We start from the raw sequence: 27,706 nt of genomic DNA on the forward strand, positions 1-27,706 counted from the left end.
CTAAGCACAGGGCTCATGCAATGAAGGAAGAGTCGTTCTGGGGAAACGCCTGAGCTCCCAGAGTCCTGAGGACACCCACCTCATGGATGTGCTGGCAGAAGGCAGGCACCGTGGTGAGCTGGCTGATGAGGTTGAGGTAGGCGGCGCCCAGCGCGTAGAGGGCACAGCGGTTATACACGGGCAAGTTCTCTTCGTTGACCTGCGCCACGTCCTGTGGCAACACAGAGGGGCCTTTGGAGTTTTTAACTGACTAATTCTACTGGCGCCCCACCTTCCACCCAACCTCTCCCCAACCTTCTCTAGAGATGACCCACTTCTCTAGACTAAGCCTTTTTTCAGCATTTGCCCCGTAACTTTCTGGGAGACAGAAGTCACCCTCATCAAAGCTGAAGTGAATTGTCCCCAGAACAATCCATGAGCTGGAGGCTCACAAATACTTGAGTAGAGAGGCGATGACCTCAGTTATCCACTTTGCAGTTCCAGCGTTAGTGACCTTGACTTGCCCACACTCTCTCACTAATCCTGCCTCTAGGATGCTGTTTCCTTCACACAGACCTTGGGTGATGCTTGGAGGACTGGACTGGCTTGCTACGCTGGGCTCATATGTTAAACTGACAAAATTGTCAGAGATCTAGGGGATTGGGACACAAAGCAATCTCAAATTCCAGAATGAAGACAACCATCGCATCTGGGTGGGCCGTGCAGTGTGTGGCACCGACAAGCAGGTGGCCTAAGACTCTACCCCACTGACTTCCTAGGTTTGCTACCATTCAGGATCTGATGCCCGCCCAGCTTAAGGAGCCCGGAGACCCTGGTCTTTGAGGTCTGAAGCACCCAACCTGGTTCCCTGCGTCCTTGGGAGTAGACTTCCTCCCAGGCAGACTGTCAGCGTCTAAAGCCCTATGTGGTGCCACACTGGCCGCCTGAGAGTCACGGGGGAGGCTTGTGGAGCCTCCAGGCCCCCAGGCTTGGGGATAGAACTGGGAATATGTATCTTTAATAACTGCTAAAGGCAATTCTGAAGCACAGCCAGCTTTGGGAACCAGACAATCTTTAGACGAACAGGTTTGTTTTGGGATCACTCTGGGCTCACGAGCACCCTCTGGGTAATCTTTGGAGTCTCATTCAGACCCTACAAGAGCCTTGAAATACTAGAGGCTAAGGGGTGTTTTAGCCCCGTAGCCTCCTTTAGCCTGAGGATGGGCTGAAGCCATGAATTAAGCACTCTTTGGTGGTTCTCCAAACAGGATCACGGTGTGTGGTCTCCCTGGTGGAATGGCCAACCAAGGGTACAGTATTCCTGGGCTCCAAAATAATTGGTAAGCAGTTGCTACTTGCACTCTCATTAGTGCTTGACCAAAACAGCTCCCTTCCCCCTGATTCCAACCCAATGTCCTACCCACAGCAGGCCCCACCTGAACAGCCAGCACCAGGCGGATGAGGTCTACCACCACCTCCTCGTTGGCCAGCTCGATGCTGATGAGCGCCAGCAAGCCGTATAGCGCTTCATAGTGCTTCTGTATGTTCGTTTCCTCCTTACAGGTCAGGTAGATGTGTCTGTAGAGCTGCTGGGAGTGCTGGGGATGGGGTAAGGGTGGGGCAAGGCCACAGTGGCCAGGGGTGGGGGACAGGAGGGGCAAAGAGAATGGGAAGACCAATCTGAAGGGAGTGGGACAGCTGTGAGCACCCCACCTCCACCCTCAGGGAGAGGATGCCTTTAGAGCAGACCCCAGCGGAAGCGAACACACTCAGGAGTACATGTTTAGTGAAGGGTGGGTCCAGGGAAACTGGCAACAAAAACTTCTGCTCAAATCCAGTTTTAGGAGAACACAATCAGTGGCCCTGGACTGGCTCACCAGGGGTGGTCCTCACTCTGGCCTCAGCGGTGAGTGTGACCCTGGGGGCTTGACTCCCCAGAGGGGTTGGCTGATGATCTGACTAAGCACAGTCAAAGAGGGAGGAGGCAGGCTCAGGGGGCAATGGTCAGTGGTGACATGGGGGCTGGAAGGTCATGGTCCACCAGGCTGGCCCACCAGGGGTTTGCTGTGTCTTGAGGTCGCGCTTGCTAACCTTCTTCATGAAGACGGTGTCCTGCCGGGAGCACTTGTCCACTTTCAGCTTCAGGACAGAGATGTCACTGAGGGTACTGGGAGGGGATGCAAGGGGCCACCTTAGCCCTTTACGAGGCCAGTCAGAGCTCGTGGTGTCATTGGGCTTTATCCCAATGTCGTTAGTTGTACCAAAGCCTCCCAGGGCTCCACCAGCCCGGCTTCTTAGCCCCATCTCCACTTCCTCTAGAGTTCTCAGCCTCTATGTCCTGCCCACTTTTGCTTGTCCTTTTTTCTTAAATACTGATCCAGATTATTCTCTTCCCCCACTTCTTCCCCTCAAATCCCCTCAGTCTCTACTGATAACCCTGCATCCCCTTCCTTCCTTCCCACCTGAAAACTCCCTTTAGAAGCTGCTCTTTATCTCCCAAATCTCCAATCCAGCCCCTGCCCCCCCAGGCACAAGTGCCCTTTCAGTCCCTCCTCCCCGGCAGGACCGTCAGTGTCCGTGATTAGCTCTCTAGTGAGTTTCACTGAATATCTGAATTGTCCTCCCACCTGGGTGTGAGGCCCTATTGGGAGTCTTCTCCCGGAGGGGAGACCCCAAGCTCACCTGATGGTAGAGAACTTGTGGCGGTTGCCATGACGATCAATGAAACTGATGAGAATCTCTAGAACGAAGAGGCGGATCTCTGCATCCTCCATGAGGGCAGTGGAGAGAAGGCGGTCAAGAAAGTTGCTGGGCAGGGCTGACATCATGTTGTTGCACTGGAAACCTGTGGATACCTGCCAGGGAGCCCAGGATGGCCGTGCTTAGGAACTCTGGCCCTCTCAGTTGCAGTGAGGAGAAGGAGCAGCAGCCAGCAGAAGCTGGGTCTGAGGCACCCATCCTCTCTTGACATCCCCCACTCCAGCTCTCCCTACCCTCCAGCCTAGGTTCGGGACGCCTTAGGCAACTTTTTGGAACACGCCAACATCCACATGGGCAACCTGCTTGGCTCAGCTCAGTAGACTTGTGGGTGGATGCGGACAGTGTACAGGGACATTAAGTTGCTAAAAGCAAGCCAGGGGTGAACACTAGAGGGGAGCAGGAGCCAGGAAGCCTCTGAACCTAATGTTGGGCATCAGGTAACCCGTTAAGGCACAACCGATGAACACTCACCGCGAACACAATGCTTCCCTAAGAGTATGGACAGTCACTAAGAAATGAGGAACAGTGGACGCACTTACAGCTGGGCTGAGGAATCAGAACCACACACATGGCAACAACCCAAGAGCACACACAGCATTTGGTTACATCTCTTCTGGCACGGCCACAATGGGGGACTTCTGATTAAAGTAGTCATAAATAGACACATCACACATGATGTGGGCAAAGCAGTCAAAAGCAGCAAAACATATTTACTATTGAGTCTACATTGCAAAACAATGCCTTTGATGATTCAGCAGGCCCTTGAGGATCCAGCAAAGCCTGGTGGCATCAATAGTAAATATCAGTGTTCACTAAAGGGGGATGTATCTGAGGGTGTTCCAAACTGTCACCTTGATAAGAGGCTGCATACAAATTAATGAGGATAAACTCAGCGAAGAAATGGCAGGAGTCCATAGACCAAGGAGGTAACCGGAAGGGGGCAGTGTCATCACCAAAAGTCTTTATAAAAATAGAGACATGAAAGGCGTGGGCTGGGCAGAGGGAAAGGAAGGCATGAGTGGGAGTAGGGGCCTGTGCAGACTGGCATGGCTAGAACAGAGACAGGGGCTGAGGGCTGAGGTGGGGGGGTCTAGGGAGGGCAAGGGGATTGGGGACTTTTCAACTTCATTCTGAGAAATTTGAAATCTGGATGGATGTAAATTGGAAACTAAGACCTACTCTTTAATGAGGAGCAACATGTGGGGAACAGCATTTCTAGAAAATTCTTCCTGGGGTTGTATTTATGAGAGGTGAGGAGAGATGGAGACAAGAGCGACTATGAGAATAATTCAGTTGTGAGATGTCCAGCGTTTAGGCATAAGAATACCTGGGGAGCTTGTTACAAATACAGTTCCAGGACCCCGCTCAGACTGACAGCTCAAAGTCTCTAGGGAATCCAGGTATTTTAACAGTTGGTCATGGGAATGGCATTTGAGAACAATGAATCTAGGCTCCAGGGATGGCTGAGAAGATGTAAAGAAGAGGAATGTAAAACACTGATGAAGGGAAAGGTGGTGGCTGGGGGACTGAGGTGGGCACAAGTGCCAAGGTGGAAACAGCAGGGGAAGGACCTGGGGAGACCCTTGGAGGGGAAAGGGCAGGAACCAATAGACTCCATCTCAATACAGAGCTGATGCTTGAGTGACAAGGCTATCAGTAGCTGATAAGAAACCTGTGTGGAAATTAGAAACAGGTGCCCTGCCTGCTCTGGATGACCCCACTCTGCAGGTGCCCGGCCTGACTCGTGAGTGGAACACAGGCTGGCTTTCAGGCCCCTCCTCACCCCTTTGGCTGGGCATAGTTGTGCAGTGTGCAACCTGCGTGACTGTATGTGGCAGTCTTCTCTTGGTGCCTTGGAAGGAGCTGCCTCTTGCAGAGGCAGAGCAGGAATGGGGACAGGAGAGGCTCACCTGAAGGAGCGATTTCAGCAGCATAATCTGGGTCAGCCGGTTCCTATTCTCCCTGTAGACCAGAGACACAAACACTCACCAGGGTGGTGATAGGGGTGGAGATGCTGCACTTGCCTGCCCAGTTCTCCCTCGTGGTTAGATTCTCCACCAGGCTCATCTTACTGGGGTACCCAGGACAGAGACTTCCAAAGCCCGGAAGCAGAGCAGGGAATTAATGGCTCCCCCACAGCGGGAGGGAGTTATTGGTGGGACAGCCAGAGGAACTGCTGTGGGATCCAAGGGCCCCACTGAAGGCTGCTGAGGGATTTGAGACTAGAAAACAAGAAGTGAGGGCAGAACCAGGACAGTTAATGAGGAGAAAGGGGAGAGCCGAAAAACATGGGGAAGGGAAGCCGGGGTGGAATCTACACTGGGAGAGAAGAGGGGCGGAGGGCATGGTGCACTCACCCGGTCCTCCCCGTCTCCATGGGGTGATGCAGGGAAGGCAGTGGGACCTTGCTCATGATGAAGAGGATCACCTCAGAGCGCTGATAAGTGGGCAACGTGCTGGCAAACGAGCCTGCGGCGGGGGAAAGACAGCGGAGAGGGAGGGCTCAGGTGAGGCCAAGGGCTGCGGGGCTCTCCCAGCTCAGCCCTTCAGCTGAGCAAACTACAGCGGAGAGTGCAGGCTGCTTCCCTAGGGAGACAAGACGCGGAGGGAGGAAACCAGGGGGCGCTCCAGGCTCCAGTTCCCTCACTTGCCACTCTAGAGGCTGTGGTTAGGTCTCCGGATGGAGAACTCTGGGCCCTGGGATGAGGGCAGCGGCCCCTGTGCCCATCTAGGCTCTTTGACGGGCTGCTCTGCTCATGTGAGCCACTTCCGTGAACCTCCGTGGTTTCATCTATGAACTGGGGCTGGTTCCTGCCCTGCCTCCTTCTCGGAGCTGAGGGGAAGTTCCAACGGTTAGGGCAGGAAGGCTCTGAAGGTGATGAGCCCCAACATGCTTATGAGATGGCTCTTAGTTCTCCTCCACGTCCGTGTGCATATACATATTCTCCACAGCTGTCTCCCTTTCTCCTTCCTTTTCTCTTCCTCACTCCCCACCTCCCCTCCAGCCGCTCAAACGTTGAAGCATCACTGGGGTGCAGGAACAGTTTGCCTCTCTTAGCCTTTGATCTGAAGTCTCAGGCTGAGGAACCCACGTAGATTGTTCTGGGCTCTCACCCAGGCCCGACCCAGGCCAGTCTGTGAGCGGTGCGCACCGTGGACTGACTCCATTTTCCCCAACGTCAGTGAATAACATGATAGGAGTGAACGACAATCCTACAATGCCCTGGACTGACGTCCTCGTGGGCCCCGCCCCTCCCCGGGCCCCCCCCCCCCCCGGGCCCCGCCCCCCCCCGGGCCCCGCCCCTCCCCGGGCCCCGCCCCTCCCCGGGCCCCGCCCCTCCCCGGGCCCACCTATGGTCTTGATGACTGCCTCCTGGAACATGCGCTCTTCGTGCTCCTTGATGATCTTGGTGCCCAGGCTGATGGCTCCGTCGTAGCTCCCGGTCAGCGCGTAGTCGATGCTGAGCCGCAGCTGCCTCAGCAGAGTGTTGAACATCTCCAGTACCGTGGGCCCTGAGCGCAGCAAGGAGGGAGACCCGAAATCCAGGGCTGGCCCCCTCGCTCCTTCCCCCCTGCCCTGCCTCACCGCGCAAGCCCGGGCCCACTCCCAGCCTGAGGCTTCCTCTGCCCCCACCTTCCCCCACTGATGTCTCCTCCCGAGGAAAACGGGGTCTGAGACCTCCCTACAGTGCCTTGTCCTTTTCTGGAAGGGCAGGCAGCCTCCCGCTAAGGGCAGTTCTTTGTCCTTGGTGGGGTTCCCAGCTCCCACTCCTTCCCACAGGGCCCCCCTCACCGACGGAGCCAGTGGCAGCGATGACTGCAGCTTCCGACAGGACCTCCACGATGCCTGCCCGCACCGTGGCTGCGCTGCGGCTGTTGGCATCCAGGTGGCTCAGGAGCTGCTGGATAACCAGGTGGGAGTGCTGCGGCTGGGGGGAGGAAGAGGTGCTGGTCCCCAAACAGCAACCCCCACATGGCCTCGGAGCTAGGGCAGCCCTCGACTGGGACCCCAAGGCCGGTGGGGACAAAAGTGAGGTCCAAGGTCAGTGCGCACTGGAGGTGGGGCCCAGATACCCTGGTTCCTTTTCCTAAGCCCCACCCCCAACCTTGGTCCAACAAGGAGTAGAACCAAATCCCAATGGAGACCTTGATTTCCACCTTTTCCCGGGCCCTTTCACTTCAAATTGGTTAAAAGTCAATTTTAAAGTATTGTCTTCCTTTTCATTTTTTCCCAGGTTCCAGGTCTTACAGTAAGGGCCAGGAGAAACCACATGGCTGAGGCAAGTGCTGTTCAAAGTGTGACCCAGGGTATAGGACCAGTTTAAGATCTGTCTGATGCCGTTTACATTGAGGTAAGTACAGAAATTGAGAGTAAAGGTTTAAGTAAGCAATTTGACAATGCCGTGGCAGCCAAGCGTGGTCTGTGGCTTGTATTTTGCATGGATTTTTCATTTGCTTTATCTAGGGGTTCTTTTTAATTGTGTTTTATAAAGTATTGGTGTGTGACGTATTAGAAATAAAACTAAACTGGTCCTTCTCCACAGCCAGGTTAAGCAGCACTGGTTTAGATAACTAGGGGCTTCGGAGAAGTCACAGAAGACAGCTGGCTTTCTCCGTAAGTGCCCTGGCCTGCTCTCAGAAGTGCCCTTGGCCAGGGGACAGGTGGAGCAGGGCAGCCACTGTACCTGAATGGAGTACATGATGATCTTAAAGCAGCGGATGGCGAACACCTTGGGCTCCCAGAGAGAATGGTTATCCAGATGGCTGCGAGGGAGAGAGTATGGGGGAATGGCTGTGAAATGCAAAGTGGCGTTAGGGAGGAGGGCTCGGTGGCAGAGTGACACCTCCCGAGAGACTCAGCCCCTCGCATGGCTCCCAGGCAAGGCAGGCAGGGCTTACAGGTGCAGCTGAGAGAAGAGAGGCACCAGGGACTCCAGGGCAGTCCCAGCCCCTGAGTTGGAGGGAGGTCAAGGAACAGGGCTCTGTAGTGTGGACTCAGAAATGCATCGGGCACCTTCCATCAGCTTCGGGGGCCCTCCTACCAACTGCTCTCCTGAAAACTGCACTTGGCCGTGTGTGGCAGCTTTTGCTGTCACAATTCAGGGAACACAGGCACAGAGAAGGGACTGACTTGGCCACAGCCCCACAACCGTAACACCTCCTTCCCTTCTCCCAAGCCAGCAAGGAGATGCCGGGATTTGAAACACTTCAAAGCTGAAGGCTGGGGGGTGTGGGGGTGGGGGAGAGTACTCACATGAGAACAGGCTTGATGGCGTTTTTGATGTTGCCAAAGGCAGCCCGGCCCAGTAGTTCCCGAAGGCATCTCTCGGCCAGCTCTGCCGGGTTCTCCTTTTCCTTCTCTGGTGCTTGGAGGGGCGAGGGAGAGCGGCTGTGGAAACACACAGCCACGTGGTGAAGGACAGAATGCAAAGCTGGGAGGCAGGCTTTGTGAACGCCTGGGTTTCTGCGCCTCATCATGCAAACGGTGAGAGTAGGACAAGCAGGAATTTGAGAGAGGCTGCCTGGGTCACAGGGGAGACATCCCTGTGAAGAAGCCCAGAGTGGAGGAAGACTGGGAGAAGGGATAAAGTTCTTTGTCTGGAAATCCTTAAGGATAGGCCTGATGTGCCTCTGTGGGAGGGGCAGATACCCTTGGGCCTGGTGAGGGACAGACCATGAGTGTCTCCGTGCCCCCAAGTCTTTGGATATGAAGAGAGGGAGGCAGACAGAGTAGGAGAAAGCAAACGAAAGTGAGAGAAAGAAGGAGAGAGAGGAAAAATAGAGAGAAAGGAGAGGCACGGTGGTTGGCTCAGGTGTGACTCAGTGGTACCTGAGTCAAGGGAGTGGGCCCAGATCTGGACAGCAGAAGGAGCCCAGGACTCCCAGCCCTGAAACCACCATAGACCACTGCCTGAGCTAGTCAGGGAGGTGCTATTCCAGGATCGGCCACCAGAGGGCACACTTACCCCCCCATCTCCAGCAGCACAGGTTCCACTGACAGAAAGTGGGGAAGCCAGTATGTTCAAGCAGTGTGGTGCCCACCCGAGGTGGGCAGCAACATTCCCTCCAGTCCATTTCACAGAGGAGGAGAGCGAGGGGCAGCATCCCACATCTGGTGGCTCCCAGATTAAAACCCAATATCTGCAACTTGTGTCAAGTGACTGCTGGTCCAGCAGGCATGTTTTAAGGGCCTGAAATACCATTAGGAAGTGAGGGAGGAAGCAAGGTCGAGGAGGGAAAAGACCTCAGTAATTGGAGCCATGAAAGGCATTTTAAAACCGCCTTGGCCTGCTGTTTCCAAAGAGACAGAGGTAACCCGACCCTTGGTTCTCTGTGTTCTTACCAGCACGCACACCTACCCCCAGGGAGCCCAGCATGGTTACTGCCCTTCCTTCAAGAATGCAGACCTTCAGGGACACAGCGGGCTGGCAGAAGTCCAGACCCAAGGCTCCTAGGGAGCCAGCCTTGGACTCACTGCAGAACAGGCCACAAAAGCCAAGATCTCTGGCCTTGTAGCTGGGTTTTACCAAGCAGCCCAAGCCATGTGATTCCCAAGCAGCGGGGGAAGGCAGCCTGGGAGGGCTGCCCATGTCTGCTGTCCAAGCACCCACCCTCGCCTGCTTACCTCTCCGCCTCCTCCACGTGCTGCAGATTGAAAAGCAGCGATGGCACGATCTTGTCCATGTGCTGTGGGTCCCAGATATTGGCCTGCAATTCGTCATTCACTGTCTTCCTCACCACCCCTTGCAGACCTTTGATGCCCGACATTCGGATTCTGTAAGGAAAAGGTTGAAACGGGGCCATGACATCCTCAGGGCCTGAGAAGTCCAGCATCTGTGGCAAGGAGAGGAGCACAGTGTGGGGGTTAGGGATGCGTCTGTCTATCAAAAGGCAGAATGGAGTCCACCGTCTGCTCTTCTTGTGATCTGGCCTCCAGGCTGGCTGGCTTCGTGTGCGGGTGGATGTGAGCACAGGAAGCTGTGTCTTCTGGCCCCAGATGGCCCTTGCCCCGCTACCACCTGGGCTTCATCCTTAGCGTGCCAGTTGCTCCAGGCTTCTCCTCTTTAGTGCCCAGCTGGGTTTGTTCCAGCTTGAGCCCAAGATATAAAAGCTCAAAACGCTGCCAAGAACTGATGAGGCAGAATCCAGGGCTATGAGCAATTTACAGAAAGAGGGGATCTGGAAGGAGAGGCACAGAGCGGCCAGGCTCTCCGGGCACAAAGGGGTTTTGGCTGCAGCTAAGCTGGCTGAGAAACCAGAGGGGGAATTGAGTGACAGCACAGAGGGCATCCTTTCACACCTCGTGAGTCCCTACTGCACTGACCCAGGGTCCCTGCGGGAGGGGGCCTCTTTACCGGACGTCTATTTCAACCTGAATGTCGTTTTTTCTGTTTTTAATCAAACTTTTTTTCTGGTTATAAAGTAATACATGCTAATTACAGAAAAGTATGAAGAAGATTTAGCCCTACCATCATCAAAGATAACTGTTACTGGCATTTTGGTGTCTTTCTTTTCTTCTGTGCATAATAGGTAACAGAATTAAGAACGTATTGCATATATAATTTATTTTGTTTTCTCCCCCATAACATCCTATCATGAGCATTTTCCTATATCATTAACTCTTCATAAACACGTCTGAGGTACTGTCATGACTTTCTAAACTAGTCCCCTATTGGTCATTTAAGTTGTTTCTAAATTTTTTGCTACTATAATAATGCTACGATGGACATCACTGTATAAAATATTTTACTATATTTCAAGTCATTCCATGAGTGGAATTACTGAATCAGGAGGTAAGAAATGAAAGGCTCCCAATATCGCCAAATTACTCTCCCCGCCCCCAACGCGCAGGCTGCCGGAGAATGCCATTCTCAGCGTTCCTCCTCAGCACTGGGGACCTCATTTTAAACATCTGCTCTAATTTCTTAGCTCAGAAGGATCCTCACATCTTCCAGCTATTTCAGTTCATGTCCTTTTGATGACTGTTGGAGTTGAGCAGTCTTTCTAAATATTTAGTTGCCATTCGTATTTTCAGCTTCAGTTTGAAGTGCAGTTACCAGGGTAACCCTGGGCCTTACCTGGTGACCGTAACTGGGAGGCAGGAGATGCCTAATAGCACCAGGATATGCTGGCTCACGACCCGTCCGGGCCAGGACCATGGGCAAGGATTCCCCTGGGGAGACACTCAGCTGCTTTGATCTTGACCCCTAGTCAAGACCCTGAGCCAGAGGCTGTCCAGACTTGAGCACGAAGTAACTGGAATACTGTTCCAGTCACTATTCTTGGCTCTGGGTTGAAAGGCCCTCCCTAATGCACAACAGAAATATATCCCAAACATGCTGGACTCGTGTGTCCCACCCAAGGGAGTCTGGCTGGCAAGAAACCAGGCCCGGGGATGGGAAATTTTCTACCCAGGGCGTCCTCATGCGTGACTGTGAATTGTGTTCTTCATTCCTTCCATCTCCCCAGACTACCTTCCACATACGTACACACTTCATTCCAGGCTGACTGACGCTTTCAGAGTAAATTCTGAAAGATCAGACCTGGGGAGAGGCCTGCTCCTCTAACTGCTCCTTCTAATGGGCTCAGGGGAGGCCCACCCACGTGCAAGCAACCTGGGAATTCTCTGAACCCCAAGGGACTACGTGCACATGCACACAAACACACACGCACCCCTATTTATAAGACCCAAGGGTAGTTCTTGGAAAGCAGCTCTGGGCTCTGCAAAGGCTGCGAATAAACAATGGGGAGACCTCAGGGCAAAGGGGTGCAGGGAGGTTCTGGAAGAGAGAGACGACAAGAGGAAGGCTGACTGAGGCACACTCCTCTCACCCCGGCAGGCCCTCCAGTCATGGATGCAGGTGCCCGTCTGTGGGTGCTGATGGCACTGCCCCGTTGAGCAACCTCAGCAACCCTCCTCCAGGTGTTCAGTGCATGCCCAGCGCCGTCAGAAGGCAGTCCTGACCGTGTTGCTTCTGCGCCTGCTCCGCCTCCCACTGTGGATTGTGTGTGTGTGTGTGGTTGTGTGTCACTGTGCATGTGTGATTTGGTGTGTGTGTGAGTGTGTGTGTAGTGGCACGAGGAGTGTCCCCTCCGTTCCCCCTCCTGAAGGCTTGGCACTGCCTGAGTGGTCAGCTCCTGGTACAGCCACACCTGGTTACAGACCTGCCACCCCCCCCCAACGCCTGCTTGTGGATGGGCCCCAACTGCTCCAGCCCCTTGTCTCTCAGCCATTTTGGAGTGAGGTGGCTCCTGTGGCAGCCAGTGCTGAGAGAGGACAAGGGGCTCCTGCCTCCTGTGGCCCCCACTGCCCTCATCAGAGGCGCTGGGGCAACACAGCCCCAGGGAGCCCATGACTGGTTCAGGGGATGGGTGACTGGGGAGGCTGAGACGCTCTCAACCAGTCACTCGAGGACCTGCCCGGAGTCATTCCACAGGCTGGGGAGCTTTGGGAACCGGCAACCTGGGGGATGGAGGGATCACTTTCTGTTCATCTAACCCAGACCATCAGCTCTGGTGAGCAAGCTGCTGGGGGCACACAGCCGTCTTTGACTCTGCTGTTGCACAAACATGGCACTTCAGGCCCCTCTGAGGTGCTGATATGATGAACGAGGGAGCTATCAGCTGAGTTCCGGAACAAACCGATGGAGAACTGGTCAACGGTGGGCCCCCAGCCGCTTCCTTCCCCGACTCCTCCCGCAGCTTTGGTTGGTATGGACAGCCTAGCCCTCCTCCTGTCTCCCTCCATCCTTCTTTTCCCTTTGAACACAGTCCCTGGTTTCATATGGCTTCCCCATGCTGAGAACACACTCTGCAGGCAGGGACCGACTTCTCATCCTTTTGCACCTTATTGTTCCAAGGACAATGCTGGGCACAAACACCTGCTTATGCCTCCTCACCACCTACTGCTTCGTCAGGCTGGCGCTGTGTGTTGGGCTTTATCTGCACAGGTTTCTGTACATTTCTTTGTGATTTTATTTGAGGAGTTTTATTTCTATATCGATGAGTGTATTTCTGTGAGCTAAGTATTTTTATAAGTTTGAGTATGTGGGTAGAAGTGTATTCTGTAATTCAAGATGTTTATCTGAAAGTGTTCATTCATTCACTCAACAAATATTTATTGAGTGCCTCCTCTCTCCAGGCACTGTTTTAGCTCCATTTAGCATCAGTGGACAAGACGATGATTGCTGCTCTCACAGAGCTTACATTCTAGTGGGGAGAGACGACAAGGTATAGAAACATAGTAGGTAAATTATGAACGTGTTTGAAGGGGATGTGTGTTATGGGGAAAAAACAACAGAGCATGGAGAGGGAAGAGGGACGTTCGGGGAAGGAGTTGCTGTCAAGGGGCCATTTGAGCAAAGGCTTAGAGGAGGTGAAGGAGTGAGCTATGCAGATCCATGGAGGAAGCATTCCAGGCACAGGAACAGACTGTGCAAAAGCCCTGTGGCAGGAATGACCTTGGTGTGTTTGTGGGGCAGCAAGGAGGCCTGCGTGGCTGGAGGGGACTGAGTGAGGGAAAAGTGGAGGAGATGAAGTCAGGAGGGCAGCAGGGATCAGCCTATAATGTGAAGCCTTTGGCTTTTTATTGGGTATATATTTTGATGGATAACAGTGAGTAGGTGTGTTTTGGGGGCGTATAAATGCACGCACTTCTGAACAAAAGACAGCATGGGTGTGTGCGTGTGTGGCTTTCAAATTGGGCTCACAGGACCATTCCCTTACATCTTGCCCTGTTTTCTGCCCTCAGAGGCTGTTCCTTTAGAAAGCACGTGTGGGGAGCCCAGCTCTGCCTGCTTGCCCTCCTAAGTCCCACCAGGTGCTCTTTCCTCCCAGCATCATCAAACAGAGGTAAACGCCAATGGACTCAGACATGCAGCCCAGGCCGGGAGCTCCCTAAGACCCACCAACGCCTCTGTCATTTGCTGTGCACCCCTCAGCTTCCCCTGTACTCACTTCGTCTTGATTTCCAAGTCATCATGGCTGCAGTGGCACATTTCACTGAAGCGGGACACAAAGAAGTCATAGCTGCGATGGTAGGAAGGGGTGTCCTCCTCGATGTTGGCAAACTTCACAAACTATCCGGAAGGAGAGAGAGAAATGCACCTGAGAGGTGACTCGCTGTGCTCCTCACCTTTGGGCGCTGGGACTTGGTGTCCCCAGATCCCCTGCTCTAGCAAAGCCCTGGGACAGACACATCCTGGGAACCACGCCTCCCAGGGCCCGGCTCTGGTTTGCCTCCCAGAGCACACTCGGGAGATGTGATTTCCAATCCTGCTCACCTTTCCCGTCCACACAAGACCGGACCCCATGGCCCTTCTCAGCCCCTCCCTGCTGGGTGAGCAGAGGACGGAAGGGACGAGAAAATGAAGGGGATTCATTGAAGCTGCTGCTCCCTTTTACGTCCAGGGCTGCACCAAACACACACAGGCTGACAGGCTGTTAGGAGAACAGTGAAACTGAGCGAAAGCCAACGTCAGAGCATAGAGCACCACCCTAGAATGCCTTCTGGGGAACCAGAACAAATCTGAAATTTGATTAAAAATGTAAGCCCATTTTATTGTTAAAAATTTGAGTAAATTTTTAAAGTTCGCCATTTCAGTTCAGGAAGTCTTACATGGCATTCTCAGCTGCTGGATTCCTTCTGCCATCACCATTCCGCATATTTGCAATTCTAATTAGGACTTAATTTCAACTAAGTCCCACAGAGAAGCAAGAATCACAGACTAAGTGGAGTTAAATTACTAAAAGAGAAATATAATTCTTATAGGTTATTTTGTTTAATGTTATAAATTTAGTACCACAAACAGCTCTAAAAAGATTAGACTTAATATAAAATCTATTCTCCACTATTCTCCTTGTATTATTATTTAATTTTTATAAACGTTGGTTGGCTCAAAAAGGATAGACTGTTATTCCTAAAATTATCTAGTTAGTGCACACTCATAATATTCAGTATCAATTGTCAATCTGTTTCCCTATTTAATTAAAAATTGTTAATAACTTTTTCTGAATGAAAATTAGCAACTTCCACAAACATCATTAATTATTATAGTGTTTTGTTCTTGCAATAATAAATATACATTTATTTTCTGCTCACTGATAGGATCTCAACACGCAAAGCAGATAAAGAGATCTTTCCTTCCAAGTTACGTCTGACATGCGTACGTATACTTGGAAGCGGATATTCTGTTAGTGGCAATAAATTCAAACAGCGTTGCTTGCATTGTTGATGTGGTTGTGCAGAAGAGGCATAGTGGTAATCCACGTGATCACAAGATCATCGATTAGACCCAGATTCAGGAGTTCCAGAAACAATGATAAAGTCGGCCTTTGGCTACATGACCTTCCTAGGCCCCCAAAGGCTAGAACACAGACTTAGGCAGAAGCGAAGTTTGGCTGATGCTAAATTTGGATGCACTGCTGCTCTTGACCACCGACAGGATGTCCCCAGGCTGCAGTCCCCACGGCAAAGCCAGGCGTGGTCAGGGTGTCCGTCTGCTAGAAGGGGACGCACAGCGATAGGGGTTCTAACTGCAGATCTATCTATAACTGGCGGTGTGACCTTTGAGGGGGACATTTAACTTCTCTTATGTTTGGTTTTCCCACGCGTAAAATAAGCAGCCCAGTCTTCATTCACTAAGGTTCTTAATTTTTTAATTTACATTGTGTCTACTTCAAATATGATGAAGACCACCTGTGTGCATGCAAGAGTGCACATATTTTAGAATAATTAAAATAAGACTGAAAAAAAAGAGGCCAGTAATCAAGAGGGAGAAACAGTCAAACAAAGACTTTGCCCCTAGCATTTAGCGACTGGGCAGACTCCTGTGTATGCCGGGAGAATGATGCCCACACTTCATGCTCGCTGGCTCTGGAGTTTACACGCTAATAGCAGCGGACGTTTAGAAACTTACATATGTCAGGTACTATTCTAAGCATTTTACATACATCATCTCTTTTATGTCTTAAGATGACTCTAAATTAGACAGAGATTGTTATTCTCATTGTACAGAGAAAGACACGGAGACCCACAAATGTTACATACTGGCCCAGGGTCCTGCAGGGGTCACCCAGCTCTCAACCCTCTGGGCGTCCCCTGCAGGCCTCTGAGCAGGAGCTGTGCCTGAAAACCTTCTCCTGGCTTTATCCCTGCTCCCTGCTTCCTCCAGCGCCTCAGGCCAAACGACCCAGGAGAGCTGCTTTGGGGGTGGGGGGGGGCACAGTATTGTCAAGGAACAAGCAGAGGATGAGGAAGTGGGGTGGGGGGTGGGGGTGGCCTTAGTTTGGGCTTATTAAGGGTGCTGGTTTCCAAACGCTACAATACAGCAGAGTCAAGGGGGCTTGGTAACCTCGCAGATTTCTGCCACCAGCCCCGGACATGCGGAGTCAGGCTTGGAGGAGGCCCAGAATTTCCCTTTTAACAAGGTCCCAGGAAACTCATGGGATGGTCTGAGGCCCACGCTTGAGAAACACGGCAGGACCTATGACAGCCAACCTGGCCTCGTCTCTTCCCCTCCAACCCCTCTCCCAACACTGATGCTTCTCTGAACCGATTCCTGATCTCTGGGAAACCTGACATCGAGTTCCCCTTCACTTTCGACTTTGACTTTCCTCTTCCTCATAGTGTCATGGAGCCACCAGCAGGACCTGCATGCTCCGTCACGCCCAGTGTCCCTTCTGACTGGCCGTTGCCTGTGCTGTTCAGGCTGCTAAATATTTCGACTATGACCCCCCTGGCTGTAAGGTTAGAATTAACATTACAATCAATTTTTAAAAACTGAAAATTCCGTGACAGCCACTGAGGTAATGCAGGTAACGTACAGAACACACATGGGGTTCCCTTTCTAAAACCGTGGTGGCCTTTTTCTAGGCTGGGCCAGCAGTTTCTCCTGAATCTCTCCCAGCTGGGACAGCCACAGCTGCTAACCTCACCGGAAAACTCCCTCATTCTTCTCTTCTGTGATTCTCTGCCTCCCTGGACTTTTGCTCTTCTGTACTTTTCTTCTCTGGGAACTTAGTTTCAATTTCAATTTTGTCCAAATTTCAATTTGGACATAAGGCTTCTATTGAAGCAGACTGCCCTTCCCTACATCTGCTGGGCCCACAGTCAGACGCGCGTCCCCTTGCTCTGCTTCTTGTCATCTGTGTGACTATGGACAAGTTGTGTAACTTCTGAGCCAGTGTTTCCTCATCTGTAAAATGGGGACAGTAGGAACTATGCCATGGGGTGGTTGCCAGGGTGAAATGAGGGGAGGTATGCAGAGTGGCCGGCACAGTGCCTGGCACTGAAGAATGCTCAAAACAGAACTGGGGTGAGCACGGTGACTGTGGTCATTTATGGTCTGCTCCATCCACTCCTGGCCAAGGTTCAGGTGCAGTGACCCTTGTCCTTTCCATGCCACCAACACGGGCCCAGCCAGGCAATCACAGAGGGGGAACCTTGATGGGCAGCATGGACTGTGCAGACAACACAGCTCAAATGTGACACTGGGGCGGGGCAGAGACAAGGAAACAAGTTACAGCCACCCTCCAATGAACTGGTGCCCGAGGGTGGGAGTGGGGACAGTGACCGAGAGCAGGGGAATTGGAAGATGATGGCCAAGCCCTCTGAAGCACCACTCAGGGGCTGAATGTCATTTAGTCCAATGGAGTGAGACAGAGCACAGCACGGAGGCGCAGGAGGGAGGGGTGAGAACGGGATCTCCAGCAGCCATCAGTGCAAGACGGGGAAGAAATGGCCAAACACTTGTTTTCTGCTCTTTAAAATGCATATGTCGCCTCCCAGGAATATGAATAAAGTAGAGAAAATCAAGAAAAGCTCCCTGAGCTCCTGGAATAACAGGAACTGTGTGAAATCAGGACTTACTATTAGTAAGGTCTTATTTCTAAGAGGCTTAAGCTTTTTATGGGTCCTACAGGATTTAGCACCGCACAATCCCGCAGTAAGTGTTTGTGGGGCAGTGTACAAATACGTTCAAGACACCGCTTAAAAAACAGTGCTCTATTCTTCACATGTCTGTGGCTCCACTCAGGTGCTTTCCCATCCCATTTGATCAGAAAGACAAATTTCAAAGATGGTGGTAGTGCAGCTTGTCTGCTTTGGTTTAACTCATACCTTGTTCTGTTGGAAGCCTTCAAAATATTCAAAAGGCACGTGTCCTTGAAGAAGCTATTTATAGACACAGAAGTTTGTGTCAGGAGCAGCCACACGAGGCCCAGTACCCCGTCTTTAACACCAGGTGTGGATGGGAGCAATTTGCGAAATAAGCAGTTAACACCTATATTCTAAGTAATAACAACATTAAATATTTCTATGGCACTTGGAGCTTACACATCATATTAGTTTCCTGGGACTCCAATCTCTGCCTATCTTCAATCGTCTTCTCCCTCTGCCTCTCTCTTGTAAGACCCTTGTGATTGCACTTAGGGCCCACCCAGATAATCCAGGATAATCTCCCCGTCTCATAATCCTTAAAATCCTTAACTTGATCACATCTGCAGAGACTCTGTTTCCATCTAAGGTGACACTCACAGGTCCCAGGGATTGGCATGTGGACGTCGTGTGGGAGGGCCATTTTTCAGCCTATCAGAACATCCATTCTCTGATGAAATTTTTGGCAAACCAGTGAGTCTCGCAGGACCTCTCTTACTCCCATTGTGAAGATGAGGAAACTGAGGCTGTAAGGGAGCCGGTGAATTATTTCAGGTCAGCCAGCTTGTGACAGGTGGAGCCGGGCCCCAAACTTGGGAATTATGATACTCTGATGCCCTTGGCCTTCTACTAGCGGTTTTTAAATTTTAATGTGCATGGGAATGACCTGGGGAGCTTGTTGAAAATGCAGACTTCTGAGCCACCCCAGGCCTGTTGAACCAGACTCTCTGAGGGAGGGCCCAGGGCTCTGCATTCTGCAAAGTCCCTCCATCTCCTACCCTGGAGTCTGGGGCAGGGGATCTGCAGCCCCCTGTCCTTTGTCCCTTTCCTGGTAAGCTGGACCAGTAGCTATGGAAGTGTTCCAAGGCAGGCTGGGAGAGAGAAAGCTTAAGCAGTATGTTAGGAAAATATAGGAAAGCATGTCCTTGGGAATAGAGGCCAGTCAAGGCTGGATAGATGGCCACCTCTGTCAAAGACCACATCCTTTGAACTGGAGTGGTTTGGAGCTGAACCAAGGGTTGGATGGGTGACCTGCCGTGGACCCATCTCTGGGGCCCAGGACTGCCCAGGAGGCTGCAGCCTTGAGAACCAGGCTATCAACCCTTCCATTCCCATGTTCGCCAGGATTTTTGCTCTGTTATGGGGTCTGGTGATGACACTGTACTTAATGCCAGTCCCCAACCTCCCATACAGAGGGTATGTGCCCTGTTTATTACATTATGGGTGGCACCAGGGCTAGCTAATAAAATAGGCACCTTTTTGGTACCAGGATCTCCGAGCATCCTTGGGAACCCTTGGTCTGATAGCTTGATAGGAGAAGCTTCCCTCCCCAGAGTCAAAAAGTATGAGAGCACAGACACACCAGCCCAGATGACCTGGTTAGGGAGCCTTGGCCTGCAGTGTCCCGGGGAGGCAGCTGCTAGAGAGCTCACCCCAAGCTGCTCCCGAGTCATCCAGGAGCTGACAAGAGGAAGCCAAAATGGAAATTTTGGTCATCATGGTTCAGAGGGTCAAATTGGGATGCTTCATGGGAGCCCTGGTCAAGGGACCACACCCACTGTGGAAGTCCACCTAGGAAATGTACCGAAACCTGGCTGAGGTGGGGTTGAGACTCTAAGGTTTAATAGTGAGTAAGTCCTTCATCCCTCTGATAAGAGGCAGTATAGTGTCATGATTATGGGAAGGAGTCTGGAGTCAGACTGCATTTCTGAATCTCAGCTCCTCCACCTAGTAGGAGGCTGATCTGGGGCAGGTTACTGAAGCTCCCTGTGCCTCAGTTGCCCCACCTGTAAAATGGAGCTAACAAGAGCAGCTGCCTCGTAGGCTTGGCATGACCAGCCCATCACAGTTAAAAGCTGCCACCTCATTTTCCCCCAGTGCATTTCCGGCTTGCTGTCAACACTCCGTGAGTTCTCACTGGGCCCATTTACCTGTGTGACTGGGCACTGTTTTTTTAAATGCCTGATACAGCAGGAAATTCCTGCCTGCTTCACCTCTACCATTGCTAATTCATACCTTACAAATGGCTTTTATTAAAATGCTACTTGCCTAATGCACAGGATGGTAAAATAATAAAGTTGAGGTTTTTTGTTTTATTTTTCAAAGATATTGCAATGATGAGGAAGGTCTCCATAGCAACGAACTGAAGATTCTGAACACGTGACACTTCAAAGGTCACGGGCACTGCTAGGGCTACCCTTTCAAGATCAAAGTTTCAGCTCTTTATACAGAACAAAGGGTGTCAAACTTGCTGAAGCAGATCACCAACCCTCCGCTACAGCCACGAAGGAACCAGAATTGTGTGAAAACTGAGGGTTACTAAGGGCCTGGGTCAATAAAGAGAAAGCAAGCTCCAAATATTGACATTGCAAAACCAGCTCTCCCCTGGGCTGGAAGATGGAAGCTGAGCTGTTTGGCCTCACTTCAGCACCAGCCAAGCCTCTCCAAGCAGAAATGAGCCTTTTTCCTTCTGTGGACGGGCATTCTGAGCCGCACAACTTCCTGCATCCGCAACAGAACCACAGTTTAAGATGCTGGCCGTAGAGAGAACCCCACTCTCTCACGGGTCTAGGACGGCAGGCTTTTCTGCTGTGTTTACATAAAGAGAAAGGGAGCTGGTTTTTCGCTTCACTAAGACAAATCCTGGCCGGAAAGCAGATCTCGTCAACCACATGGTTTTGAGTTTAACGCCCCTGCCCCGTTCTCCCAACTGCTCTTGTCGGCAGAGACTCCTGGGAGCAGTTTTCACTAAACCCGGAGAAAGAGTCCCACTGTGATGTGATGATGTCCTGCAAACCTCCTGACTGCCAGCCAAAGCATCATAATTCCCCAAACCTAGGGCATCCTCTCCTGTCTACCCACATTACGTCTTCCCTCCTTCAAGATTCTTTGCAAAACTGGCATGGTATTAAGATCTCTTGGGAACGCCCATTCCTTGCTCATCGAGAAGGTGATCCCTCTGGCCCCCAGCAGCCCCACGTGCGGGCCCCTACGGCCTGCACTCAGGAAGCACAGAGCTGGGGAAGCACCGGCTGCCTCTGCTCTAAGTTCCCCGTCATCTGCTGGGGCTGACCCCATGACCTGAGCTGTTCCCTGGCCTTGCAGCTCGGACCTGATCTGCCTTCATGGAACCCACTTCTAGTCTGCTGTTTCCAGCAGTGCTAATTTCTGCACTGGGGTTGGCGATGGGGAGCATTTTCAGTCTATAGACGACAGTTAAAACCACAAAAGTTCATGAAATTGCCCAGGGGGAGCATAGAGAGTGAGAAGAAGATGGAGCACCAACCCCGGAGACCACAGCTATTTCAGGGGCACGTGGAAGAAGACAATCACTGAAGGAAGCTGTATCAGTGTCCTATTGCTGCTGTCATAAATCACCCCAATTTAGCGGCCTAAAACAACACAAATTTATTATCTCACAGTTCTGCAGATTAGAAGTCTAAAATGGGTCTGCAGGGCTGCATTCCTTCTGCAGACTCCAAGGCAGCATCTGTTTCCTTGACTTTTCTAGCTTCCAGAAGCCACCTACATCCTTTGGCTCAAGGCCCCCATCCTCCATTTTCAAGGCCAGCAGAATAGCATTGTCACATCTCTTTCTCTCTGTCCCTCTGCTTCCATCACGACATCACTTTCTGTCTGACTCTGACCCTCCTGCCTCCCTCTTATGAGGATCCTTGTGATTACGTCGGGCCCACCTGGATAGTCCAGGATAACCTTCCCATCTCAAGATCCTTAACTTGATCGTATCTGCCAAGTCCCTTTTGTCACATAAGGTTACACTCACAGGTTCTAGGGACTGGGATGTGGACATCCCTGGGGGACCATTATTCAGTCGACCACAGAAACTAAGAAGGATGAGCCACGTGGAAAGAGCTACGGTGACAGGGCCAGGAAGTCAAGGGAGTATGAAGAAGACACCATCTCAGGGAGAAATGCCACCAAAGGTAAAAACATCAGCTGAAAGATGAGTGGGGGGTGGGTATTTGTATGGTTTCCACAGATTTCTAATTGCAAAAACAAAAAGGTGCTTTTACAATGGCATGAGCCAGCGGTCACCACCCTAACCTGGGATGGCACTTAGCATCCATCAAAATGAGACAGCAGACATTTGTGCTCCTGTCGTGATGCTCCTCGCACTACCCAGCACCCCCGTGAGGTATTACGGCCAAAAGTATTTAACTGCATCCACTCGGACCTTCAGATCGAATTCCTGTTTGCAGGAAGTGGGAGACAGGAAAGCAAAATAAATGACACCCAAGGAAATAAGCAAAATCCAGAAGGCGGGGCATTCTGCAAGGCCCCTGACCTGGTCTCCAAAAGGTCAATGTCATGAAAAACAAAGCGGGGCGGGAGAGGCGTTGGGAATGACTAAGAGATAACACAGAAAACAAAGTAAATGCATGATCTTTTTTGAATCCTGATTTGAAAAATAGCTCTCAGAGACAATTTGGGGACTATTAGGGAAATTTGAATTTGGACTAAATATTAAAGAAAATCGGAATGATAGTTTTGTCAGGTGAGCTAAAGGTATTTTGTGGTTATGTAGAGTGCAATTTTTTTCGTTTTTTTCTTGTTTGTTTATTTACTTCATTTTTATACTAGAAGAAACTTAAACTTCTGTTTAGACTGAGAAGGAACGAGAGAAAGGGAAAGGGTGAAGACACGGAGAGAGAAACGATGGAGGCAGGAGGGTTCCCGAGGAGATGGGAACCTTCAGGAGAGGCAGGAGTTGAGGGAACCCCAGCTGACAGCCGCTATTTTCTCAGTGGGCAGAAGGCAGCAAGGCCACCTGAGACTGAAGATGCAGATTTGGGAAGGGACTTGAGAAAACAGAAGGTTTGCAGTGACCACTGAGAGGATGAGAGAGGGTGGTGGTCAAAGAATGAACTGGGGGGCTGTCCTGGAAGCCCCAATAAAATTGTAAAGCATGTATTTACAGAGGCCCCACCCCCATGTCGTGTGGTTCTCTGAGCTGGGACCGCGGGTGGAGAAGGCAGAGTGTGGCAGGGAGGCTAAGACAGGTGAACAAAGAGTATGGTTCCCATGGGGTCTAGGCGGGAGGCCACGAAAGGAAACCTCAGGGGGAGCTGACCCTGAGAGAAGGGAAGGCATCAGGGAGGTGACATCTCAAGGAGGTAGAGGGGCGCGAGAGAGCAGCAGGAATGGGCAGAGCTCTGGGCGGTCACAGCCTTCCTGTTGTGCAGGAAGGAAAGAGCTGGAACCTGCTGGAGGAAGCCACCCTTCCCCAGAGTGGCGGCGTGACTCGCTTTCGCACCACCTCAGTGTGCTTGACTTGAGGTTGTGCTGTGATCAACCCACAAATGCTATACGCCATTGACTTTGGGTCACACACAGCCGAAAGTGCCATTTTTTAAAATTCACAGAATTAACCCTTTTAAAGTGCACAATTCAGTGGCATTTAATACATTCACAATGTTTTGCAACGAAAGCATTTTCCTCACCCCAAAAGGAAACGCTGTACCCATTAATCAGTCAGTTTCCATTCCTCTCTCCCCCAGCCTCTGCCAAACACAATCTGCTTTCTGTCTCTGTGGATTTACGTATTCTGAACAGCTCATATAAATGGAATCATACGATATGTGGCCTTCTGGTTTGTTCCACCTTTTGGCTATTATGAATAGTGCTGCTATGAACACTTGTGTACAAGTATTTGTTTAAATACCTGTTTCCAGTTCTTTTGGGTGTAAACCTAGGAAGAACTGCTGAGTCATATGGTAATTCTATATGTTTAACTTTTTGAGGAATCACTCGGCTGTTTTCCACACCATTTTACATTTCCACCAGCAATTTCTACACATCCTCACCTACAATTTTATAGGGGTTTTTTTAATAGCCATTTTTTTACACCCACTTATCTGGGTGTGAAGTGGTATCTCGTTGCGGTTTTGACTTGCATTTCCTTAATGATTAGTGACATTGAGCATCTTTTCACGTGCTCGTTGGCCATTTGTGTATCTTCTTTGGAGAAATGTCTATTCAAGTCTTTTGCCCGTTTTTAAATTAGGTTGTCTTTTTGTTGTTGAGTTGTAAGAGTTTTTCTTATATTCTGGTTACTGGACTCTTATCAATATATGATTTGTAAATATTTTCTCCCATTCTTTGTGTTGTCTTTTCACTTTCTTGATAGTGTCCTCTGATGCATGAAAGTTTTTAATTTTGATGAAGTCCCATTTATCTATTTTTTCTTTTGTTGTTTTTGTTTTTGATGTTCTATCTAAGAATCCATTGCCAAATTCAAGATCATAAAGATATATACCCTTACAGTTTTTTCTGAGAGTTTTATAGTGTAGCTCATATATTTAGGTCTTTGATCTATTTCTAGTTAATTTTTCTACATGTTGTAAGGTAGAGTTGAAAGTGCAAACTTTAAATCCACAACCCTTCATATTTTACTTTTGACAGTATGCTAATATATTGCGTTATTTATGTAGAGGACCTTGGCATTCTCAGATTTAATATTTTCTGTATATCATTAGTGAGTGACCTCAAAAGATTAGGACACACGGTCACTGCACTGTCCCAGAGACACACACTTGGAACCATCAAGCCACAAGGCGGGTGTGCAGAAACACAGCCCTGAACGAGCCTCGCTGGCCCTGGCTCCCCATCTTCTCCGGACTTTCCTGGTCCCTCGTTGTCATTCAAAGCTCAGATATTCTCATTAAGGGCTGGAAAGCGTCACCTAAATTTTTAAAGTTATACTTTACTCCATGTAATGTGCAGGAGTGGTATTAGCAAATTTGTATTTCTCAGCACAGCTTCATCCTTGGGGTGATCAAGCCCAAGTTGGATGAATATCCATGAGGGATGTGGAAAGAAAGGAAGAGGGAAGGAGAGAGGGAGGAAGGGAAAGAGAGAAAGAGAGAGAAGAAAGGAGGGAGGGAGCAAGAGAGGAAGGAAGGAAGGGAGGAAGGAAGAAGAGAAGGAATCCTGCACAGGTTTAAGACTGCAGCGTGTCAGTGGTCCCCAAACCTACTGCTACTGTCACAGGCAAACGAAAACATAGACCCCCAGGTGCCCCCTCCAGGGATGCTGATCAGTGGGTCTGGCTGAGACCTGGGAATCTGTAGGTTTCTAAAGCTCTCCAGGAGACTCTGTCGTTGGCCAGGTGTGGGACCTGAAGTGGGTAGGGTTTCTGGAGAGACGCTCTGCAAAATGAGGAGATTTGTTCTGAGCCGATTCAGGCAGCAAAACCAGGTCTGAGGGCAAAGCTCGAGGGAGGCAGAGCCGGCTCAGGGTGAATGTTTTTCTCAGCTTCTCACCCACAAGGCCATGGGCCACTTAGTGACAGAGTGAGCCTGGCCACAGAGAGGCTGGAGCTGTGGCTGGCTCTGGGGAGGGGACCCCACGTTAGGTGGGGCCCAGTGAGGGGAGACTACATGGTAGAGGGCTGAAGACATCACTGGCTAAAGCCGGGGATCGCTGTGCAAGCACACACGAGCTATTTGACTTCTCTGGGCCTCTGCTTCCAGGCAGAGAAATCCAGCAAAATGAGGGTGTTGGATGAGCTCAATGGTTTTCTTCTTTTCCTTTTCTCTTTTTCCCTACTTCCTTGTCTTTCTTTTAATTTCCTGGCAGTAAAACTCTTTATCCAAATGAAATGTTGTAAGCTTCCATACACAGTCCTTTTCTTTCTCGTCCCCCAGGTCCCCTTTGCCCCCACAAAGCCTCGAATCATAAAAACCAGTAGAAATGCAGAGGCTAGACTCTCTAAGATTCCATCAAGCACTGGCATACTGGCGGTTCTAAAACGATGAGGAGCAAAAGAACACTCTTCTTGGGAAGCTCAAGCAAGATCCCAGGCTTAGAGCTGGAAAGGGCCTCTGGGGGAAGGGCACCACGAGCAAAGGCCGCTTCCGAAGCTGGACTCGGAATCTACGGCAATTATTTGACCGAACTTCCTGACAATCGCCTGTCCTTATATGATCTTCACTGTCTGCAGTACGGAAATTATTAGTCGACTCACTCTCTTGCTGATGCAATATTTCACTGTGATGGGGAATCTAGGAATTTGCAGGGCCCTGAAATTTTCAAGGCTGTAGCTAATGAAACACCTACTCTGGGCCAGGATTTGCTATGGGGGAAAGCAAGAGCTGGCAGCCACCTGCTTTGTGTCCCCCACAGGGAGACGCCCTCTGGATGCACGATGACTGGTTTATTTTCCATTCAGATGTTCTCTTCTAGACTATAGTTATCTTAAACAGGACAAGTGAAACAGTATCTGAAGCTGTTGCCAGGGCAACCTCACAAAAGATTTTACCCTCAGCTACTGTATATGTAATTTGTCAAAGGCAGCTGGCTCATAGAGAGAGGAAAGAGAAGGGAATACGGTGTTACTTTTGGTAGCCTTGAAGTCAAGTTGAAAGATTATCTTCCAATTAAACGAACTCACATGGAACAGGAAAGTAGCTGTAAACCGTGCAATAAAAATTCAGGAAAGTCAGACCAGGAATGGTAAGTGGGCAAACCTTAAACTTTTCTTTTGTGAAATCTGTAAAATAGCTGTGTATCAGGGCTTTGAACACCAAGCTCCTTGAAGACCTAGAGCTGAAATCAGGCTCTGAAGGGGAGGGATTAGCAGAGAGAAACTGAAGAAAGAAATCGAAGAAAGCAACCAGGATTTTCAAGTATATATAGATACATAGGAAGCTGGGGGTCCTTGACCATCTGATAGCTCTTCTCTCCCCAAACCATAACCTCTCACGACAGCAGCCACTTGTACTGAGACCAGCACTACAGAGCTTGGACCAAGTTCAATCTGCTCACCGTATCAATGAAAAGACAGCCCCATAAAAGATAAGCAGCTCGAGGTTACTCAGCTAGCAAAGGGCAAAACTAAGCCAGAGCCCTAATTCTTATCTCCCTATGATCTTTCCACTTATCTGATGCCTCTGTCCTGTGGACATCAGTTTATTCTATCTTTAAAAGAAGTATAACCTGGGCAGCTTTCAAAGTATGCCCCATAGACTCAGGGGCCGAGCTGTGAGGGCGCCGGGCAACCCCTGCTCTCAAAGGAATGCCTCCCCTTCCATCTATTTTTTTATCTATTGGGGCCCCACTTAAAGTTACTTAAGGGAAAAAATCCATTTCTAAGAAAAGTTTGAAGGTTATCAGTCTAAAGATAAATAGAGTAGATAGTGGTAATGGTTGCACAACCTTGTGAATAAACTGAAAGCACTGAGTCATACGCTTTAATATGGTGAATTCAATTTTTAAAATTTATTTTATTTGTTATATATTTATATGAATTATAGTATATGTTATATATTTATTTAAATTTAAAAAACTAAATACCCTTTTATTCACACAAAAGAAGACACTAAGAAAAGTAGTGAGTTGTACTTAGGGTCAGAAACCAAATAGGGATGGGTCATAACAACACTGACCCAGAGGTCCCATGCCCTCTCCTCCCCACTTCTACCTCCAGAGCCCCTTGGGCTGCTCCTTACCGAGTTGGTGCCGAGGATCTGCAGGTTGGGCTTCTCTGACTCCAGCAGCTTGGCCACCATCTTGAGGAAGCTCTCCACAAAGAGGTTGATGCTCTGGCAATGGCAGGCCATGAGCAGCTGGTCCAGCGCCTCCATGGCAATGCACACGTACCTGGGGAAAGCAACACCACTGCCATCACCTGCCGCATGCTCATTCCACCCTCACTGCATGACTGGGGCAATCTAGATGGCAGTGCAATGACCAACTGGGCAGCATCAGGGTAATGAGGCTCTTCCACAGGTTGCCAGTGCCTGGACAGCTGTTCCAACAAGTGCCCACTCCAGCCCAGCACTGAGAATCAGA

The 27,706-nt window shown here is 50.4% G+C and overlaps 1 protein-coding gene across 2 annotated transcripts in view; it reads right to left on the reverse strand.

The window, feature by feature from the left end:
• Positions 1 to 27,706, reverse strand: part of EFR3B (EFR3 homolog B) — an 86,681-nt gene that overhangs the window by 14,248 nt on the left and 44,727 nt on the right. For both annotated transcript variants that reach the window (XR_006888839.1, XM_046663302.1), the window contains exons 4-16: positions 27,364 to 27,514; positions 13,696 to 13,817; positions 9,365 to 9,514; positions 7,994 to 8,128; positions 7,425 to 7,503; positions 6,533 to 6,668; positions 6,091 to 6,252; positions 5,097 to 5,208; positions 4,650 to 4,701; positions 2,662 to 2,834; positions 2,071 to 2,146; positions 1,416 to 1,577; positions 80 to 211 (exon numbers count right to left, since the gene is read on the reverse strand). Coding sequence is in view for 1 of the 2 variants with exons in the window: in XM_046663302.1 (XP_046519258.1) it covers positions 80 to 211; positions 1,416 to 1,577; positions 2,071 to 2,146; positions 2,662 to 2,834; positions 4,650 to 4,701; positions 5,097 to 5,208; positions 6,091 to 6,252; positions 6,533 to 6,668; positions 7,425 to 7,503; positions 7,994 to 8,128; positions 9,365 to 9,514; positions 13,696 to 13,817; positions 27,364 to 27,514 (1,642 nt within the window). In the remaining variant the exon portion in view is untranslated. The remainder of the gene's footprint in view (positions 1 to 79; positions 212 to 1,415; positions 1,578 to 2,070; positions 2,147 to 2,661; positions 2,835 to 4,649; positions 4,702 to 5,096; positions 5,209 to 6,090; positions 6,253 to 6,532; positions 6,669 to 7,424; positions 7,504 to 7,993; positions 8,129 to 9,364; positions 9,515 to 13,695; positions 13,818 to 27,363; positions 27,515 to 27,706) is intronic.

This window comes from Equus quagga, chromosome 5, assembly GCF_021613505.1.
Source record: "Equus quagga isolate Etosha38 chromosome 5, UCLA_HA_Equagga_1.0, whole genome shotgun sequence".
Lineage (NCBI taxonomy): Eukaryota > Metazoa > Chordata > Mammalia > Perissodactyla > Equidae > Equus > Equus quagga.